Here is a 21042-nt window from a genome sequence, read left to right as displayed (position 1 = left end):
GAAAAATATTTGAAGGTATTATTGCTCGACGTTTACTACATTACCTACTTACAAATCGTAAGTTGGCTGTAAATCAGTTTGCCTTTCTTCCACAAAAATCTACCGAATCAGCCTTGGCTTCTTTAGTGGAGAAAATCAAAATGGTCTTTTTACGGAAGAGCTTCGCTTTCGTTGTGTCTCTTGATATAAGTGGTGCATTCGATTCTGCTCGTCATGACATCATTTTAAAACATTTAAGGCGTTTTGAAATACCACCAAACATTTATAATGTAATTTTGGATTATTTTACTAATCGTTGTGTTGAATTACCACTTTTTAATGCTTCCGCAACTAAATGTGCTTCAGGTGGTTGTCCACAAGGTGGGAAAATTTCACCATTATTATGGAATGTTCTGTTAGATGGTTTACTAAAATTACCACTACCACCACTTTGTTCTATTCAAGCTTATGCTGATGATTGCCTGTTGTTTTGTGAGCATGCCGATATTTCTGTTTGTGCAAGAGTTACCAATGAAACCTTGAAAATTATTTCTTGTTGGGGTCTTAAAAATGGTCTATCTTTCAATCCATCTAAAACTACTGGAATGCTTGTGACAAAGCGTCGGAAATTTACTCTACCTGACATTGTTTTAAATGGTCGTAAAATTGATATTGTGCCGAACATCAAAATTCTTGGTCTGATTGTTGATTCTAAGCTTACGTGGAACGCACATCTTGATTATATTAAATCAAAATCATTGAAAATTAACAACATAATAAGACGTAAATATAGTTCTAATTGGGGTCTTTCTTTTGATGTTCTCCGTACTATATACTTACAGGCCATTGAGCCAATGATTTTATATGCTTGCCCGATTTGGTGTGATGTTTTGAATTTCTCTACCAAAAGACAGAAACTTTTGAGCATTCAACGTGCTTTTATTATTGGTATGATTCGTGCTTTTCGAACTGTGTCTTTGGAAGCTTCTTTGGTTATTGCCAAATGTCCTCCAATTGATTTAAAACTACGATTCTATTCGAATATTTTCTCAATCAAGCATAATAATTCATTTTCTGATTATCAACTTCCTTTGGACTTTGCTGATACTATCCATCCAGCTAAAATCAATATTTCTATTGCTTGTAATGATTTTGATGATGTTTGTGACTTTGCCCATGATTATGTTATTTTTACAGATGGCTCCAAGATTGATGGACAAGTTGGTGCTTCTTTTGTTGTCTTCTCTGGTGCTAATGATTTTTCGCCACTTCTGGTCAAAAAATTTCGTTTGGCTAATGATTGCTCTGTCTTTCAATCCGAGTTATTTGCTATACTCCAAGCTATCTCTTGGATTGTTGAAAACAATGCATCTAATACAAGAATATTTTGTGATTCGAAATCGGCTCTTATGAGTATCCGAAACATTTATTCTACGAACAAGTTAGTTCAGAATATCTTTTCGAGAATTCATGGTCAACATATCTGCCTTAATTGGACTAAGTCTCATAATGGAAATTTTGGCAATGATCTTGCTGACTACTTTGCAAAATTGGCAGCTTTTTTGGACTCTATCGTTTATAACAGTATTTCTTTATCGTCTGCCTATTATGGATTTAATACACAATTATTGTACGATTGGAATCTCGCTTGGCAATCTTCTATCAATGGCTCGTATACTAAGAAATTTTTTCCTACTATTCAACATCGATTGGATTCTTGTTTGATACCAGGTTTTATCATTACTCAATTTTTAACGAATCATGGAAAATTTAATCAATATCTTTCGCGTTTCCGTATTTCAAATTCTTCCGTTTGCAATTTTTGTTCTTGTCAAGTTCAATCATCACTGCACCTAATTAACAATTGTAATCGTTTTGCATATGAGAGATTTAATTTTTATAATTTGATAAATTCCGATGATTGTACATATTTTTGTAACTCTAATAATTTTGATCATTTTTTGAAATTTGTTTTCTTCATTTATAGTAATCTTTGAATTTTGTTATTTTTATTTTTGTTTATTTTTTCCCCCCTATAATTTTATGGAATAGGGGTTTTTGTTTATTAAATTCAAATTCAATTCAAAAACGATTCCATTACGTTCTTCTTCAATAATCAACGGTATTATTGGTTGTTCAAAATCCAATAATCTTGCTACTGGAATGTAATCGTTTAATAAACTACGTCCAGGTTGTTGTATGACCGGTGGTTGTGAACGAAATTGTACGATTGACTAGTGGGGAAACAAAAAGAGTAAGAAAGAAAATGACAAGTCAATCAATCAATCAATCCAATCAATAATTTACCTGATCAGATGAATCAAGAATCAATGATCGATTTTGTCGTTGTTGTTGTCGTTGTTTTTGATCATAATATAATTGTAAATTAATAAAAATACGTTCAATTTTTGCTGTTAATTGTATCAATGGCATTGTATATGATTGTTGTAATGTTAATGAAGGAAAATCATTTGAACGAATCCATTCCCATAATTTATCCGTATCAATTTTTAATCGTTTTATACGTTCCAAATATTCTAATAATTTTTCTTGATTCATTATTGTAAAAATTGTTGAATCAAAATCCATACTTATTACATGACGTAATATTTCATAAAATTTTTGACGTATTTGTTGTTCCAGATGTTGAGTATTCATATTCGAAGACATTTTCTTAATGCAAATTAATTATATCAGAAAACGAAAAACGAAAAACGAAATAAGATTTATTGCTGAGTAAAAACTTCTGTTTCTTCTTCTTTCTTCCTCGGAAAAAATCACAAATGACGAAAAGCGATAAAACCAGCAAACAAAACGAATACGAGAAAAAAAAACACGGAAATTATTAATTGAACAAAATATGGTTAACAACATTCCATTCTCATTATGATCACATCATGATCACTACAAAATTATTATCATGGTACTGTTGTTTTTTTTTTACAAGCACACAGATTTTTTTCATTCATTCATTCATTCATTCATTCAAAAAGAATTTCTGTTGAAAGAATTTCACAATTTCATAAAATGATGTTCTTCTAATGATGATTATGATTAAAAAAACGAGAATAAAGCGAAAATAAAGCGAGATTTTCTTCCAAAAACGAATGAACGATATAAAAACGACGATAAATGAATGCAAAAAGCAATTTATTTCAAATACTTGATAATGATGATAATGATAATGTTGTTGTTGGGCAAATGTTAAATTCATTCAAATAAAAATGAAATTCAAATGAATTCAAATGATGTGTGATGTGTGTGTTTAAATAACTTTTCTTTTCTTGTTTTCACACACAGCATCAAATTAATCAAAAAAAAAAAAAAAACCATAGTGATTTTTTTTGCTTCGTTTTCAATTTCAAAAAAAAATTCAAGTTTAAAATTTTTTTTTCTTATTCAAATTTTTCATCATCATTAATGTTCAAAAACAAAACAAATAATTGAAAAATTTTATTTTGATTCAAAATATATTTTGTACAGAAAATTTTACAAGAAATTCAAACAAATAACATTGAAAAAAAACTGAATTATTGAACAAAAAAATTGATTGATTTTTTTTTTTTGATCTGTATCATGTTTCAAGAATTTACATGTTATTATCAATTATAAAAGAAAAAAACAATTTTTTATATATCACAGTATGTAATGAATTGAATTGGATGGTTGTTTCAAATCGATGTAATCTCTGTTTTTGTTGTTGTTGTTATTGTTGTTGAATTTAAATGTTGATTTTGATTATTATTAGGCACAAATGGTTTTATGAATGTTTGTATTATGGTTATTGGTTTTTTAGATGTTTTTGTTTTTGCTGTTGTTTTGGTTTTTGTCAATTTCGTAATTGTTATGGCAGGTGTTGTTACCGTTGTTGTTGTTGTTGTTGTCGTTAATGAATTTTGTTGTTGTTGTTGTTGATCGATATGATTGATTTGATGATGATGATGATTATTATAACCATTTGAATGTAATTTATTATTATTATTCGTTTGTTTTTCGTTGATTGTTTTAATAATTTTTTGTTGTTGTTGTTGTTCCTTATTATTTTCTAATTGTAATGGTGATGATGATGGTAATGGTAATGATTGTTGTTGCTGCTGTTGTTGTTTGATAATTCAATTCACATTTGAAGCAAGCAAGCAAGCAAGAAATGTAAAAATATCGATAGGAATTTCATGTTGGACATCTCTCTCAGCTCTCTCTCCCTCTCTCACACACACACAGTTTATCATGAATTTTTTGCTCCATGATGATGATGATTTGTTCAAAAAAAATTTCTTTTTGGTGAATTGAATTTTCGGGAAAATAGAAAAATGGAAAAAAAAATTCTTATCACATTACAACCACCAAAAATATGAAAGGAAATAATGGAATTTTTCTTTCTTCTTTTCGGTTGAATGATTTTTTTTTCTCACTTGTATAAAAATATGAATTTTTTCATTTCAAATTTGGTTTTCTCGTCATTTCGACAACAACAACAACAACAACAAAAAAAATTGAAAAATGAAATAATCCCCAGTGTTCGAGATAACAGAAAATGTTTATTTTTTAAATATTTGTTTGTTCTTTTTTTTTTCGGGAAAAAAAACATGGAATAAATTTTTTTCAATGTTGATTCGTGATGTTTATCTCAACCACCATCCATACATTCGGTAATTTTCTTCTTCTTATGTTAAAATCGATTGTTGTTGTATTTGTTGTTGTTGTTGTTGTTTTTTCTGTTCATTTTGAAATTTTTTCCATTCATTTTTAAGATAATTTAAAAATTTTTTACGATTATTAAAATGATTATTATTATTACTACTGTTACCACCATTATTATCAGTATGATTATCATGATGATGATGATGTTGATGGTGATAATGATGATTATGTGAATTGAAAAAACAACTATACCAAATTTTTTTAAATATATTCCAATTATTATCCACCAAATTATAATTATCATTATAAGATTTATGAAAATTTTTATAAAATTTTTCAATTAACGTTTCATTTAAATAATCACCATTATTATTGTAATGATTTTTATCATTAATTAGATGACCAAATTGACCATAATAAGTATAATCAATAGTATTAATCATTAACATCATCATATTTGTTATAACTAATGCAACTGAACCGGATAAATGTACAGGTAATTCATATTGTAATTGTTGCCAATATGATTGACTATGATGATAAATAAATACAGTACGATATGTAGTGAAACCATCATAACCACCAATAACAAATATACGATCTTCTAGAATGGCAACACTAGCCGACATACGTGGCTGTAATAATGGTGGTGCAAAATACCATGTATTTGTTATTGGATTATATCTTTCAACGGATTTTAAGCTTTTGGAAACCAAAAAAAAAAAAATCAAATTAACATGAGAAATTTTCTGTAAACATGCTGCAGTGTGGAATGAATGAAATGTGTACCACTTACCAATTATATTCATAAATTTCCGTACAACCACCAATAGCATATAATAAACCATTATATGGTATTAATGAAAAACTACGTCGTTGTATATGCATAAAACTAATTATTGTCCATTGATTTGTTTCAAATGAATAATATTCCATTGAATTTAATGGAAATATATCAATACCACCAGCAATATAAATACAATCATTAAATATTGTTGCCGATGCATCCGAACGAATTGATTGCATTGGTGGTAAATAACGCCAACAATTAAAACGACTATCATATAATTCAACTGAACGTAAACGATCTTGTCCATTATAACCACCACAAACAATTATAAAACGATGACTATAACGTAATGCACAATGAAATGATCTTGATTCAAGCATTGGTGCCATTATTGTTCTCGATCCATCCGTTAAATTCCAACAAATTACTGTATTCAAACAATTTAACCCATCTGATCCACCCAGGATATAAACTTTATTTTCTAAATTCTATGGAACCAAAAATCAAATTAAATAGAATTCGATTAATTCAATTTGGAAATCGTTAGGATTATCAATGCAAAAGCACAAAAACATACCACCAACTGATGATGTACACGTGGATAATGATCATTTTTATTAAAATAAAAACGAAACCATTGCCTGGAACGAATATCAAATGTTTTAATTGTTGTTGATGGATAACCATCTTCATAACCACCATACAGTAATAATAATTGATGTGGTATACGTGGACGAAATGTTTCCAGATCGATTTTTGGTTCTATAGAAAAAAAATAAGAAGAAAAACATTGATGATTGAAGATTTGTGATTGATCACAAAATCTCTAAACACACACACACAAACACTTACTTTGATTTTGAAAATTTTTCCATAGATTCCCATGACATTTATCAAAATCAAATTGTAAAAGATCAGGTATTAATTTGATTTTTATTGATTTCATATCAATTAAATTAAAACGTATTTGACTAAATAATGATAGAAATTCATTTGAACGATTCAATGGATCAAATTCAATCCATTTTTTAATTAAAAACCATATTTCAATTTCATTTCGTATATTTAAACGATTATCATCGATTATTGTACGTAATTGTCCAATTGTTAATGTTTGTATTTGATTACAATATTGATTTGAATGTAAAAGCTAGTGGTGGTGGTGGTGGTGGTGGGGGTTAACAAAAAAAAAAGAAACATTGTTATTCGAGAAAATCATTATTGTAATTAATTTTCAACCAACTATTTCTACCTTTTTCCCTCTCGCTCTTCCCCCTATTTCTACTCTTCCTTCACTCTACTTGGCATCAAATTAATCTAAACACAACATAACAGCTTAACACAGGCTTAATCTCTTAATCACTCAATTTCTACTCTTGTTGATGTACATTATTATTTTTTTTTCTCCATGTTCAAAAAAAAACATTTTTTCACGAAATACAATATATGTCTTTATTTAAGGTTTTTTTTTTTTGTTGCAAATTTTACATCATTGAAATATGAAACACCAAATGAATGTCATCAGCAATCAAATTTGATTGGTTTCTGTGTTTATGTAAACACACAGAAAGATTCTCAAATTTCTCAAAACCGTAGGGAACGGAAGAACTCTTTTTCTTTCCAAACAAAAACATCATCATCATTTAGGAAAATGGGAATTCAACTGAGAATCATTCATCATCATGCATAGCACACACAAATTTGTTTCTTGTTTGTATTTGGTTGGTTGGTTTGTTTTTCGCACACCGCTCATATAATAAATCATTGGGCGAAAAAACATTTGGAAGAAAAAAAACAAACTTACCCGAATAAGATTAATCAATAAAAAACGATATGAACATTTTGCTAATTGTTCACCGAAATTATATTGAAAAAATTTCTGACCAACTTTCCATAAATCAATACAATTTGATAAACCAATACGGCTATGAAAATATATGATACAATCACGTAGAAGAAATTCTAATTGAAATTCATTAGCAATTTTCAATAATTTCCATGCTATAAAATAATTAAATTGTTGTTGATAATTAATTGTTGATGATGATTGATGATCATTATTATAATTTTCCATACGATACATTGAATCAATCATTAATCGTAACAGTATTGATTCATCAATAAATTCTTTTGGTACGAATAATCGACGACGACGACGTGGTTGATTTGTAATAGATTCCATTGAAATTCTATTATCGTCGTCTGTTAATTTAACCCTTTCATGTCCATCATCATTATTATTATCAATGTTAATCATTGATTGATTCTTATCAGATTTTTCAATTAAACGTTGCCAAAATTTTGGCGCTCTCCATGCAAGAAAATATTGATGAACCGATTCATTACCGCCATCTATTGTCGATAGAATTAAATCAATTGTTTCATTATGTTTACGTAATTGTCCGATTGCTTTATATTGATCATCATAATCATCGAAATTTATTTTCAATAAACCAATTGTTTTTGATTGAAAATTATTATTATTTACATTATCGGATAATGATGGTGGTTGAATATTTGAAATTATCGATATTTCATCCGTTGCAAAATTTTCATTAATAATTTTCTCATCTTTTGAATCATCAACGATAGATGGCTGTAGTAGTTTTAGAAGTTTTTCAAATTCATTTTTTTCTTGTTGTTCATTACGATTATAGATGATATTCATTATGATGATCGTGATGATTTTCCTTTTCCACAAAAAAAAAAATCAAAAAAAGTTTCTTTAAATTTCTAACGAAAGAACGAAAATCAATCAATCAATCAATCAATAACCAAACATTTATAGTGGATTTGGAGGCAGAAAAACACCGAATCAAATTGTTTGAAAACAAAGGCAAAAGCAAACCTAATTAATTAAATTAAATGTAGCGAAAAAGCAACAAAAACTATATTTCTCAGAATAATAATAATTAGATTCAAAAAAATGGTCAGCCAACAACAACAACAACAACAACAACAACAAAAACAAAGTAATAAAAAAAGGTGTTCATTACATAACCATAACCATCACCAAACGTAAATATGGACAACACATACATTAGCTATACAGACAAATGTTTCATCATTCATTCAGTCAGTCTTTGAATGATCATCATCATTCTTGAATGAATATGAAAAATTTTGGGTTTTTTAGGTTTTTTGGATTCTTGGGTTCTCGCAATGAATATTAACAGTTTCTCTCTCTCTCTCTCTCTCTCTCTCTCTCTCTCTCTCTCTCTCTTGTTTTTTTCATTCCACGTTTTTCTTTTTGAAAAATAACAAACAACCAGACCAGATGAAGAAATTTGGAAAAAAATGAAATGAATCATCATCATCATGGCTGGATCGAAAAATGTAATAATTTATTACTATTGATTCGACCATAATAATAGAGAAAAAACAAAATGGGGGAGAGGAAAAAACGATTCTATTTCCACCCAATTCGATCATCATCATCAAATATTGGTGAAAATTGATAGCTTTGGATAAAACTTTCCGAAAAAAAAAACATCCAACCAACCATGTATGCCATTGTAATCATAAATTTAATTATCAAAAAAAAAAAAAAAAAAAAAAAAAAAAAAAAAGAGAGAGGGAATATTTCCCAACAACAACAACAACAACAACATTATCCCTAAATAATAATAATAATAGTAAACATTATTTGCATAATTCCAACAAAAAAAAACCATAATAAAATATGTAATAAGTAATGTAATCTATCCATATTTATTCAGACAAAAAATATAAACTTTTTCGCCACAACATTACAAATTTTCATTAGAGTCTATTTCCACACACACATCATCATCATCATTGAATGAATGAATGAATGGAAGATTTTAATGATGGAAAAAATTTTCAATTATCATCATCATCATTATCATAAGCTTTTTAAATGATTTTTTGAAAATAAACCCTCGAACAACAACAACAACAACAAAAGAAGAAACGAGAAAGCGAAAAAACACTTGGATCATGTTACCGCAGAATTGGGCTTCGGTAATGTTTTGGTTTCCCACAGAATTTTGGGTTTCACCATTATACCACCGCCGCCGCCATTATACCCAAAAAAAAGTACCTGTCAATTCTATTTATGGGAAAAAATGGGAAAAAATGATGATGATGATGGTGGTAGTTAATATTCAAAAACGTACATCATCTTTATCAAATTCTTTATAATAAAATCATCATAGACATTTGGCTGTCTGCTGGGTTCCTATAGAAATCTAGGTATATTAAAGGGGTTTTTCACACATGACCGAATCATCAGAAAAAAGCATCAGAAAACATCAGAAAATCCTTGAGAAAATTTTCGGAAAAAATTCCTTCTTTTTCCATTATCCAATATTTTTGCATCTTTTTCTCTCCAGAAAGAGAAAAAAATTTTGTAAAACAAATACCACACATACCTATGCTAATACATCACACTATATCACAATGTTTGTGTGTGATCCATCATTGTTTCATTGAGAAAAAAATGAATGAAAAAATAAAACATCATATCTGCCATACGCACACACAGAGGGAGAGACATTGTTTCATTTCATTTTTTTCGGGAATTTTTCATATCTGGACTTGAAATTTCTAGGGCCATTTTTTTCTTTTCATCTTCGTTTAATCAACATTTTCCAAAAAAGAAAAATTCTGATTACCCAGTGTTTTTTACATTTTTTTACCACTCCATTGAAACAAAAAAAAAAGATTCCCATAATAAACAAAACAAAAAAAAAGGATGCAATGCAATGAAATGATGAAGAAAACCGGCGCAAAAGAATTCTCTTTCATACGCAATTTTTTTTCTTTGGTAACCTTGCCCAAATAGACATAGGATTTTTTGTTTTTCCGATTCTGAAAATTCTGAAAAATTCCATTCACAAATGTGGCTCCCAGTTTTGTTTTGTTTCTTTGGGCCAAAAAATTCTATATCTACTGCGGCTGCTTCTTTCTAATAGCTGCTGTTGTTCATTTTATTTTATTTCATTTGGTTTCCCCATTGAATACACACACACTCTATTTTACGCGAATGAAAAATTCGTTGATTCTGATCATTTTTTTTTATTCTGTTTGGGTACGGTGTTGTATAGAAATAACCCTGATGATGTTCAGTGGTCGGTGGTGTTGGTGTTTGGTTTGTTTGGTTTCATTTGATGGAAACATCGTCTGCAGATGTGACGCATCCAACCAAGCAAAAAACAAAAAAAAAATTTTCTTCAGGTTTATTTACGTGTGTGTGTGTGCAGTGTGTGAATAATAATGATCATTTTTTGGGAATTCTTCAACAGAATCGGGCAAAAAAAAATGGATACAATTTTCCGGTTTTGAAGACAAGAATTTGGTCAAGAATTCTGGCTATTTTATTCATTGAAAGCATTATTCGTTCTTGGAATTCAGTAAATCAAATCAGCAAATCATTACACACACAGTAGCTAAATGAATGAAAACCCAGAATATTCTGGCCTTATTTATTATTCGTTCGTTTTCACAGTATGTCTCACTCTCGGTGTTAAATAATGATCATTATCATTAATGATGATGATAATGACAACAACATCGACAACAACGACGACGACGACGACGATGATGATGATGACAACTTAATACCATCATGATCATATAACCATAATGTAATATTCATATCACAAAAGGCACAGAATCATATCATCATCATCAAACACAAAATGATCATATCATATCATCATTATCATCAAACATCAAACATCATCATAATTCATAATTGAAGAATATGTAGTGAAAATCAGCATACAAGAATAACAATCATCGATGCGATAAAGTGCCATTTAATTTCTAATTTTGCTTGCTGTTCTTTGCGTTTTGTTGCTTGTTGTTCATTGCGTTTTTATTATCATTCTAAAATCATTCAATTTAATTCCTTCGCATTGAATTTTGCTTAATTGTCGTAATCGGTTGATCAAAAACCGAAAGTAAAAAGGTTTTTTCTGTTGGTTTTGTGGGGTTATAAAAGGACAAACAGCGAAAACAAACAAACAACAACAGATAAAAATAACCTTTCCGCATCATCATAATCATCATTGAGTGTTATTCAAGGTAAATAAAATCCTTATGTTTTCCCTTCATTCATTCATTCATGCAAATTCATTCGTAGATTATTTTAAGAAACTAAAAAGAGTTTATTTTTAGGCTTTTTCGCTTTTCTAACGTCTCCCTCTCTCTGTGTGTGTGTTTTTTAGAATCGACACAGGATTCATTACGCATTCTTATTCTTCTTCTTTGATTTTCTGATTTTCGGTTCGGATTCAGTTTCACAAATTCTCACTTTTTTCATCGTCATAAGCATCATTATTTTGCTGTTGTTGCTTGCTGGGGATTCAAATTTCTTTCATTTCAAACACTAAATTGTTGTTTGATGATGATGATGATAAAAATTTATTCAAGTGCAAATTGTATATGTGTGTGTAAATGGAATTTCATTGTAGCAAAAAAAAAAAAAGTTTTCCGAAAACTTTTTTTTCTCCTGTACACTTTTCCTTGAGTTATATTCAAATTTTGAAACATAAGTAAACTTTCTGAAACAAAGTCAATGAAAAAAATCCTTTGATTATCTTAAGTTTGATCATCAAATTGACAAGAGAAATATATCCAGGCCAAGCAAAAAAATAGAAACTTTGAAAAATGAAAACAGATTCTTTTTCAGAATCGAAATTCTGTTGAAAGGTAGATAAGGGAAATATTCCCGGAAAGATGATTGTTGGAAATTTTAATTAAATTTTCCATGCATGTTTCTTCCATCCTCAATATGTCCATCATCATCATAAAAAAACTCCCAAAAAACATTCAAGAAAGAAAAATAAAAACGCTTGTAATCGAATGAACAAAAACAACAAAAACTTATTTATAATGATGATGATGAAAGTAACAGCAAAGAATTTAATTTTTTTTCCCCGTTAAGAATATCATGTTTTTTGTTTTGTCCAGCTGCTGTCCACACACACATTTACACACATAAAAACATTCATTTTGGTCGGTTATTGTCGGTTATTGTTGTTCCAAATTGGTCATTATGTTCTCTCTCTCTTACTTTCCGCATATATGTGTTTTTCACCCATTCATTTCAAACTTTTTGTTGTTGTTGTTGATGCTGTTATTGTTCAAATTAGATTTGAAAATTGTTTTTTTTGTTCTGTCATTATTATTATTTGGTGGGGGTTTATTTTGCTATTTTTTGATCAATGTTCATTTCGTTTTGGTGCGTTGTTTTTCTGAATCATTTCTTTTGTTCCTAAACGGGCTGTTGTTTGAAGAATATTCTTCATTCATTCATTCAATCAAAGGTTAAAGTTGAAAAGAAATTTTCTGGCAAGCACTGATGATGATCTAAAATTCATTTATTTCTGGAAATTTTCTCAACCATGAAAATGATAATGAAATGAAATGAAAAAAAAATCTCATTTCTTTCAACTAAAGAAGTTTCTTCTTCTTCATATTCCTCGGCAAATTCCTTTCTTTCTCAATCAAGAAGAAAGAAAAACAAAAAACAGAAACAGGAAAAATGAATGAATGAATGAATGAAATTGCAACACCCAAAGGAATTTTGGATTCTGTTTGAAAAGAAGAAATTCTGAAACAAGAATTCCTTTTAGAAGAATTGTCGCCGTAGTCGTCGTATATTAAGTTATCTCAATTCATTCATTTACACAATGAATCAATTTGGATCATTTTTTTTTTGCTGTTCGAATATCATTCTTTTAAGCAAAATTTAATTGAATTCTTGAATGAATATTTCCGATCAAACGGGAAAACAACAACAAAAATTCTGGCCAAAATTATATATTGATTGACGTTTATGAATTGACGTTGATGAACTAAATTGGCTTTCTTTTTTGTACGTAAAGGTTTGACACAGCCAAAATATTGTTGTCTTTGATCAATCAATCAATTGATTGATCGATCGATCAATAATCAATGTTTATTATCCAAATATAGAAATTCTATTAATAGGAAAAAAACTTGAAAAACAAAACAAAAAGGTACTTGGACAATTCGGACCGTTCATAAAAATAATTACCTGTAAAAAGTTTTTTCGGTAAATCCTTTTCTCTCTCTCCCTCTCCGAATATTCCTCAAAGTTTTTTTATTGTTGCTGTTGTTGTCCACTTATTTTATCTTTCCCATTAAAAGTAAAGATGGGAAAAAAGAAACGACAGCATCTTTTTATCTTTTTTCTGGTTTTGGTTTCAATTTACAATTTAGTTTGCTGGTTGGTATGATGGACACACGATATATTCCAATAAAAAATATGCCTATGAGAAACTTTTTTATCATCATCATCATCATCATCAGTGTTTGCTTATTGGAAGAGAAGAATCTTGAAAGTAAACTTTGTTTTTCTTTCGTTTCGTTTGCTTTTCGTTTCGATTTTCTAAACTAAAAACCACTTTACTTTTCTGCAAAAAATCATATCATATCATACCATAGACACAGACAGTATCTTCTCCATCTTTTTCTTATCACCAAAGTGTAAATATTCAATTTACAAATTCAAAGTTTTTCTTATTTCAATATGCCTGAAGAAGCAATCAGATGAAAAAACCGATATGTATCCACTTGAAATATTTTTTGTATTTTCATTCGGGATTTAGCAATTTTTTTTGCTTGTTTGTTTGTCAAATCAAAAATAAATAAGAATCTCACTCGGTTTGTGTAAAGAATTTATATTTTTTTTTTCAATTTTGATTTTGTTTGTTTGTTTTGTGTCGAAATAGTCTGTGTTGTAAGATGTCTGGGTGTTTTTTTTAATATAGAAACTATTTACACCCACATATAGGCAAACATCGAAAAGGAGTCAGTTGAAATAGAATTGTGAAATTTTTTAAAAAAATTAGTGATGCTGTTGATGATGATGATAAGGATGAAAAACTTTATTTTTCTGTTTGAAAATCGATTGCCAATAAAAAGTGTTGGCCGTCGATCGATCGATTGATCGATCGGGTTGATTGATTTTCAGTAGAAAAAAAAATAATATCTGTCGGTCGGTTCGGAAAACTTTTCCCGAAAAAAAGTAGAAAAAAAATAATCTTTACAGCCGGTCAATACGAGATTCAATGGAAATCCATTTTATTTTATTGTTTTATTTTTTGTTGAAAATAATATATTTCCTGGCAATTTTCTATCATCATCATCATCATCATTTAATAAAAAAAACTTTTCCGGAAAAGAAAATTTTCGGAAAACATTTCTCACAACAATAATAATCGATTGGCCGGAAGATGTGTAGGTGGAATCGTTGAATGAAAGGATTCGAGATTTCCAATGAAAAACAAAACAAAACAAAAATACTGTAGATATTGAAGATGTTTGTCTGATCAAGGGTTATCTTCATCATCATCATCATTGATGAATAATTAAATTGGCTTTTGTTTTGGATTCTCTTCACACACACAAACCACCACCACTCATTGATTATTATTAGTTTCAAGGTTCTATTATGGAACAACAAAAACAAAAGCAAAATGAAAATGAAAAAAAGTCTAATTAATAATGATGATGCTGATGATGATGAAGATGAAATATTATCATTATTAATTTTCTAACCCCGAAAAAAAATTAGATTCAATAGAAATTTTGGAAACAAATAACAACAACAAACAACAGCGACAGAAGCAGAATGTTTTGACATTTTAATTTGATGTTATGAGATTTTTTGTTATCAGCAAAAATAAAATAAAAAAAATCCCCGTAGGCTAATTGTGTGTTAAATTTTTATAATAATGGGTAATACTAAAAAAATTATTTATGATAACCTATTTTTGCCTCCTCCTTTGGCAATCATTTTGCAGAAACCATTTTTTTTTATTTTATTTTTGTCTTTGGTTTTGTTGGAAATTTACAACCCGAACAAAATAAAATCTCTGGTTTGCAACCCTATAGTAACCCTTTGGGTTAATCTGATGATGATGGTTGGTTTTCATTTTTTTGCATTAAAAAAAAAACATTTTTTTTTCTCTATGATCCGAATTTATTCGTGCATGATGCTTGCTAACTGCTTGTTTTTTCATTCACAACATTTGTTCCATAATGAATAATGTTAATGCTGATAACTGGATACTGAACCCAGGAATTTCTTCAAGTTTTCTTCATTTGAAATTGCTATTTGTTTGTTTGTTTGTTGTGTGCGAATCTAACAAGATACATGCACACAACAAACACATAGTATTTCCTGAGATTTTCCTTTTTTTTCTGTTTTGTCATCAAAATATTTTCTCTCTCTCTCTCTCTCTTTCTTTCTTTGATTGCTTTGTGTATCATTTTCACTTTTTTCTTCATTCTTATCTGTCAATCACATTGACAAACAAACAGAACAAAAAGCAGAATCCGAAGAAAAATTTCTTCTTCGTTCTTTCTTCTTCTTTCATCAAAATCTTATCACATTCATTTTCTTTCATTTGAATTATGTTTGAAAATGAAATAAAATGAATGTTTTTTTTTCTCTCTCGTAAAGAAGAAGAAGAAAAAAATTTATTGTTTATCATTTTCAATGATAAACAATGTTCTCTCTCTATGTATCTCTCTTTCTCTCACTGTATAAACAAAATGTTTACCAAAAGAAATATATTTCTTACATTACATAACACCAACACCATCATCTTTATCACTTTTTTCTCTCTCTTGGGTCTTTCTATAGAATATTCTGTTGACTTTTCCCGTTTTTTTTTCTTCGTATACAATTTGTATTCATTTTTGTAATGTGTCTGCTGGCAAGCTGGGTGGTGGATGCCCACATTCATCTTTTTCAACAATAGTTTCTCGTATAACATTCAATTCAATTCAATAATGACCAATCGATGGAAAAAGAAACAATTGAATTTTTTTTTTGTTAACGATTAAAAACACAGAAAAAAGTTTCCCGGAAACATTGTCATTTGCAAAAAAAAGCTAAAACGAGATTTTTTTTCTGGGGAATTTTCTTCTTCTTCATTATCCCATAGTGATTTTTATAAACTTTTTTTTTGTTTTGTTTTGGAAAACTCAATAAAGTTTTAATCCAGAGAAAAAACTGTCAATTTATAATCATTAATAAAGTATCTGTATATGTCTGTTTTTTGATTTAATTTATCTTGCAAAAAAAACGACAGAACAAGAAGAAAAATTACAAAAGAATTACAATAAATTACAAAAGGGAAAAACTATAATTAAATCTATTTTTGTAATTAGAATCTATTTTCGGTCGTCGTTTTTTTTCCTTTGGTCTGATTGAATCATTAAAAAACAAATATTGTAGGTGGACAAAAAAAAACATTTTAACCAGACAGAAAAAAATCCCAGCAAAGCAAATTTTTTTTCTGCCTGTTAAAAACACACCTGTCATCATCAACGACGATATCCTTGGATCCATCCAAGGATGTCCTTGGCATTTGGTTGGAAAAAAAGCTTTTTTCGCCATTAACATTTCCTTTTGAATCGTTATTTTTCACAGAATTTCCTTTCCTTTTTTCGCATTTGAAATTCTTTTCATTCAATTTTTTTTGTTTCATTTCATTTCTCTTCATTCAATTCATTGTCCTATGTTGATCAACAATTCCTAACGGTACAACGTCTGTATGTAGAATAATAATGATGATGACCATTCATAAAGAAAGAAAATTTTTGGAAACTTTGTATTTGTTTTTCTATTTCTTCCTCTTCTGGTCTCTCCATTTTCATTTTCCCTTCGAACAAAAGATCTTTGTTGTTTGGTGGTGGTTCTGCTTGAACAGAATTCTGCTTGAACAGAATTCTGCTTGAACAGAATTTTTCTTTTATTCAATTCTGGCTGGCAAACACCAAAAATGATTTCTTTTTTTCTTCTTCTATTTGGTCTTGATTATACGAAAAATATAACGAAGAGATTGCTTAAACAAACAAAAAAAACACACCATATAAACAACAAGCCAGAAATGATAATGATATCTTTATTAGTAGTTGAAAACGAAGAAGAAGAAGAATATTCTTTTCATAATAATAATCATAATAATATTCTCTATAATCAATCTATGGTAATAAAAATGAAAATAAAATAATAATAAAATGTCATCAACGATAAATACCATACGACTAAACAAAAATATATGATTATTAATAATAATTTTTTTTTTGTAACAAATTATCGAAGAGAGAGAGAGAGAGAGAGAGAGAGAGAGAGAGAGAGAGAGAGAATGGCTTATCTTTATCTCTCTCTATCTATCTATCTATCTTTGTGTTTCTTGTATTTTTTTTTTGTATTTTCAATTGCTGTTTGATGATGATGATTGAAAATTATTATTATTATTATTATTAATGATAATCCATAAATAATAATAATAATAATAATGATGATGATATTAATAATATTCTCTCTGTGTGTTTGTTTCTCTGGTCTGTTTTTTGTTTCCACTATTCATGATTTCGCCATAAACATAAAAAAAAATTCCGTGTGTGTTTGATGATGAAGATGATGATGATAAAAATGACAGGAGAAAAATACAAATGAGAAGCAAACGAAAAAAAACAAAATCAATTTTTAATTTTTTGAAATTTTAAAGTTTCTTCTTTTTGTTTATAAATCAAATCAAATCGAATCAAATCAATTGAATAGCATTAATGTTTTTTTTTTGTTTCTATTAGAATGATAATGAAAATGACAATGGTAGTTTGTTATTCATTTTCATTTCATCACACTATATTCTCTCTCTCTCTCTCTCTCTCTCTCTCACACACACTCTTATTCAATTCTTGTTTGTTTGATTCTGTGATGATTTCGTATAGTGCAAATTTTTTGTCATTATTCATTTGAAATAGTGACAAAATCTGAATATTTTTTCTTTCTTTCTGAATGTTTTTTAAAGAACAAACAAACAAACGAAAACGAAAAAAAAAACGAAAAATTTAAATTTCAAACGACTGAATGAATGAATGAATGTGTATCGTTTGTTTTCGTTTGTCGTTTGTTTGTTTGTTTGTTTGCTTGAATCTTTGTGGAATTGGAATAATGCAGACGATCATCATCATCATCATCATCGTTTGTCGTTAGTTATAACCAATGATGATGATGATGACGACGACAAACTGTAAAAGAAAATTAACAAAAATTCAAATCGATGCGGCATTCAAAAAAGTGTGACGAAGAGAGAGAGAGAGAGAGAGAGAGAGATCTGGTATTTCTTTTCTTCTTCTTCTTGCATGTGTATATATTTTTATCCAGTATAGATGCCAGAATTTTATTCCTGCACAGAATATTCTCTCATCGTGATGTTGATGATGATCAAATCATCACATTGAACATCATCATCATCATCACGATGATGAAGAGTTTGCCAATTTTTTCCTACAATAATAAAAAAAAATGATAATAGAGAGGGGTGAAGAACAACGAACAAACGACGAAGAACTTTTTTTTTTGATTGTCTTTTTTTTACTGTGTGTGAATGCCATTGGCAAAAAACCATTTCGGTTTACTCTGATGATGAAAAAATATTAAGGTTTTTCTTTTCTTTTCTTGTTTTCATTTCAGATCCGCATCATCATTCAATGAGCATCAGCAAAAAGCAATAATACCAGAATAATGTCAACCAGCAAAAAATAAAAAATGTTTATGCGGTAAAATTATCATCATAATCAGCATAATCGTTGTTGTGGAATTATAAACCCGGCATTTCTTCTTTCTTCAGTTTTTTTTCTTCAGCATTCAAAGTCATCCACAAGATTTTGGTTTAAAGAAAAAATCATCTAATCCTACCAAGTGTTAAGTGTTTTGTGCTGCTGTTGTTTTTGCATTAAGCAGAATATGTATCCAATTGCGGGTTTGGGGTTATTTATTTTTGTCAAAATTTTTTCATCGATTAATTAATAAAACAATAATGATGTGGCCTTAGGATTTGTGCTGTTTTTTTTCAAATAGTGGCTGTGCTGTGTGTGTGGTGTGTGTTTAGCATCTCAATCAATCAATCAGTCAATCAATCAGCCTGCCTATTTTTTCCTGTCTCTTCTTTTTTGATTGGTCAATCAAGTTTTTCTATAAGTTTTTTGTTTTGTTTCATCAACCAACCAAAGAAAGAATCATCATCATGGCAATGGCAATGCGTGGTTTAGGTGGTGGTCCATGGGATAAATTAATGGAACGTTTTAAAGATCAAAAACGTGCCGAATTAAGGTAGGTTTTTCACATTTTTTTTTGAATTTTGAATTTTGAATTGTGAAAAATTGATTTTTTTTAGCTTGAAAAATCGATTGATTTTTTTTTGTCAATTGAATTGATTAATGAATTTTATCGATTTGATTTGATTTGATTTGATTCGATTGATTGATTGATTTCTTTTGTTGTTGGCAATCAATCAATGACTGTTTAAAACATTGAATTGCAAATTTACACACAATAAATTTTCATTGTTTTGTTTGATTAAACGAAATTCATTGAAAACAAATGAAATTCAATGATGAGATTTTTGTAATTTTGTTTGGGGGAAAAAAGGGAAATTTATTTGATTCGCAAGAAAAGAGAAAAAAAATTCATTAAATTAAATTAAATTAGATCAATCAAAGACGAATGGAAGAAGAACTGTGCCAAGTTCAAAACTTTTTTGTGAATTTTTCTTTTTTTTTCTTCTTGTTTAACGAATGTCATTTTCATTCATTCATTCATTCATTGCTTGTTTGTTTGATTTTCTTTTCTTCAAACTTTTTTCTCTCTATCTGTTTTAGATGTTTATCTTTAACTCTTTTCACATTTTGAAGAATCAAAATGTGAAAAAATTCAAAGTTTTTTGTTTTGTTTGTTTCAAGATTTAATCATTTTTCGCAAAAACTAGATGGCGACACTAGGTCCAGTTTTTTTTCATTTTGCAAAAAATTGGATAATTTGAAGAATAAACTTTTGTTTTTTATGCAAATCGTGCATTTCGTGATAAAAATGCAAATTCCACCCCATGGTTATCAACAAAAAAAAATTAACCTACTACTCTACTTACGGGAATCTAAAAAAAACACCAACAGGTACAACCTGAACATACCAAAAATAGGACAGTTTTTTTTTCACCGGGAAAAAAGTTTTTTCGGGAAACACAAGAAAAAAACATTCCGTAAAACTTACTTATAATCATCATCATCATCAGCATTTACTATAATTAATAATTTGAATAATTTATAACAATGTTTTTAATACAAGTGATAATTTTCGTGTGTGTGTGTGTGTGGTCAGCGTCTGTAACACATGATAAAGTTGTGTATACCGAAATGGATAAATTTACAAAAATTTCTGTAATTTTTTTTTTAAATAAAATTAAATATTTCCTGGATTTAAAAAAAACTGAAAATTATTTTCCGAACGGTTTTTTTCATTTTTTTTCGGAAAATTTCCCGCAATAAATTTAACGTTGCTGTCTCTGCTTCTTTCGTTTCGAATTATATCATCCCTATATCGTTCCCCTTGATTATGATGTAGTTATAAATATAGTCACGGAAATTGTTATTTTCAATTTGATTTTGTTTCCGTCGGTCGGTCGGTTTGCAGAATAAAAACGTGCTTATACAAAATTATCATTAGAATTACACTGCCGTTTCATCATCATCATCAACAACAACTACAGCATCATTATTTTGTTGTTACGTAATGATGATTGTTGTTGTTATTATTATTGTTGTTGTTTGATGAGAGCATC

General features: G+C 28.8%; 3 protein-coding genes and 1 long non-coding RNA gene across 4 annotated transcripts in view; 2 read left to right on the top strand and 2 right to left on the bottom strand.

Annotated features, from left to right (window-relative positions):
- Positions 1 to 232: 232 nt before the first annotated feature.
- Positions 233 to 2649, bottom strand: LOC142646006 (uncharacterized). Its single transcript, XM_075823810.1, has 2 exons — positions 2287 to 2649; positions 233 to 2213 (listed from the first exon to the last, which is right to left on the bottom strand). The coding sequence occupies exons 1-2, from the start codon at positions 2647 to 2649 to the stop codon at positions 2013 to 2015; spliced, it is 564 nt and encodes a 187-aa protein (XP_075679925.1). The 3' UTR covers positions 233 to 2012.
- A 1127-nt stretch (positions 2650 to 3776) lies between these two features.
- On the bottom strand, positions 3777 to 8139 carry LOC113788733 (kelch-like protein 21). The gene is made up of 5 exons (XM_027338184.2): positions 7215 to 8139; positions 6263 to 6560; positions 5988 to 6172; positions 5417 to 5898; positions 3777 to 5322 (listed from the first exon to the last, which is right to left on the bottom strand). The coding sequence occupies exons 1-5, from the start codon at positions 8076 to 8078 to the stop codon at positions 4644 to 4646; spliced, it is 2508 nt and encodes an 835-aa protein (XP_027193985.2). The 5' UTR covers positions 8079 to 8139; the 3' UTR covers positions 3777 to 4643.
- LOC142646008 (uncharacterized) lies at positions 6166 to 6577 on the top strand. The gene is made up of 2 exons (XR_012847030.1): positions 6166 to 6328; positions 6396 to 6577. It is a non-coding gene; the product is annotated as an uncharacterized LOC142646008 (long non-coding RNA).
- A 2661-nt stretch (positions 8140 to 10800) lies between the features above and the next one.
- The window catches only part of Sh (Potassium voltage-gated channel protein Shaker), a 33777-nt gene continuing 23535 nt past the window's right edge, over positions 10801 to 21042 (top strand). The window contains exons 1-2 of the mRNA XM_075823808.1: positions 10801 to 11461; positions 18900 to 19538. Of these exons, the coding sequence (XP_075679923.1) occupies positions 19453 to 19538 (86 nt within the window). The 5' untranslated portion in view covers positions 10801 to 11461; positions 18900 to 19452. The remainder of the gene's footprint in view (positions 11462 to 18899; positions 19539 to 21042) is intronic.

Source organism: Dermatophagoides pteronyssinus, unplaced genomic scaffold (genome assembly GCF_027571235.1).
Source record: "Dermatophagoides pteronyssinus isolate colony J.1.1.1.1 unplaced genomic scaffold, Derpt_VIB-CSIC_2022.12 sq0037, whole genome shotgun sequence".
NCBI lineage: Eukaryota > Metazoa > Arthropoda > Arachnida > Sarcoptiformes > Pyroglyphidae > Dermatophagoides > Dermatophagoides pteronyssinus.
Note: the sequence above shows the minus strand (reverse complement) of the source record. Positions and strands in the feature narration are given on the sequence as shown.

Bases quoted from the DNA above. Each gene is read 5' to 3' on its own strand.
- LOC142646006 (XM_075823810.1), bottom strand. From the start codon at position 2,649: ATGTCTTCGAATATGAATACTCAACATCTGGAACAACAAATACGTCAA. The intron at 2,214-2,286 runs GTAAATTATTGA...TTTCCCCACTAG, and splicing joins TTCTTGATTCATCTGATCAG to TCAATCGTACAATTTCGTTC.
- LOC113788733 (XM_027338184.2), bottom strand. From the start codon at position 8,078: ATGAATATCATCTATAATCGTAATGAACAACAAGAAAAAAATGAATTT. The intron at 5,899-5,987 runs GTATGTTTTTGT...TTGGTTCCATAG, and splicing joins GTGTACATCATCAGTTGGTG to AATTTAGAAAATAAAGTTTA. The intron at 5,323-5,416 runs GTAAGTGGTACA...GGTTTCCAAAAG, and splicing joins GAAATTTATGAATATAATTG to CTTAAAATCCGTTGAAAGAT.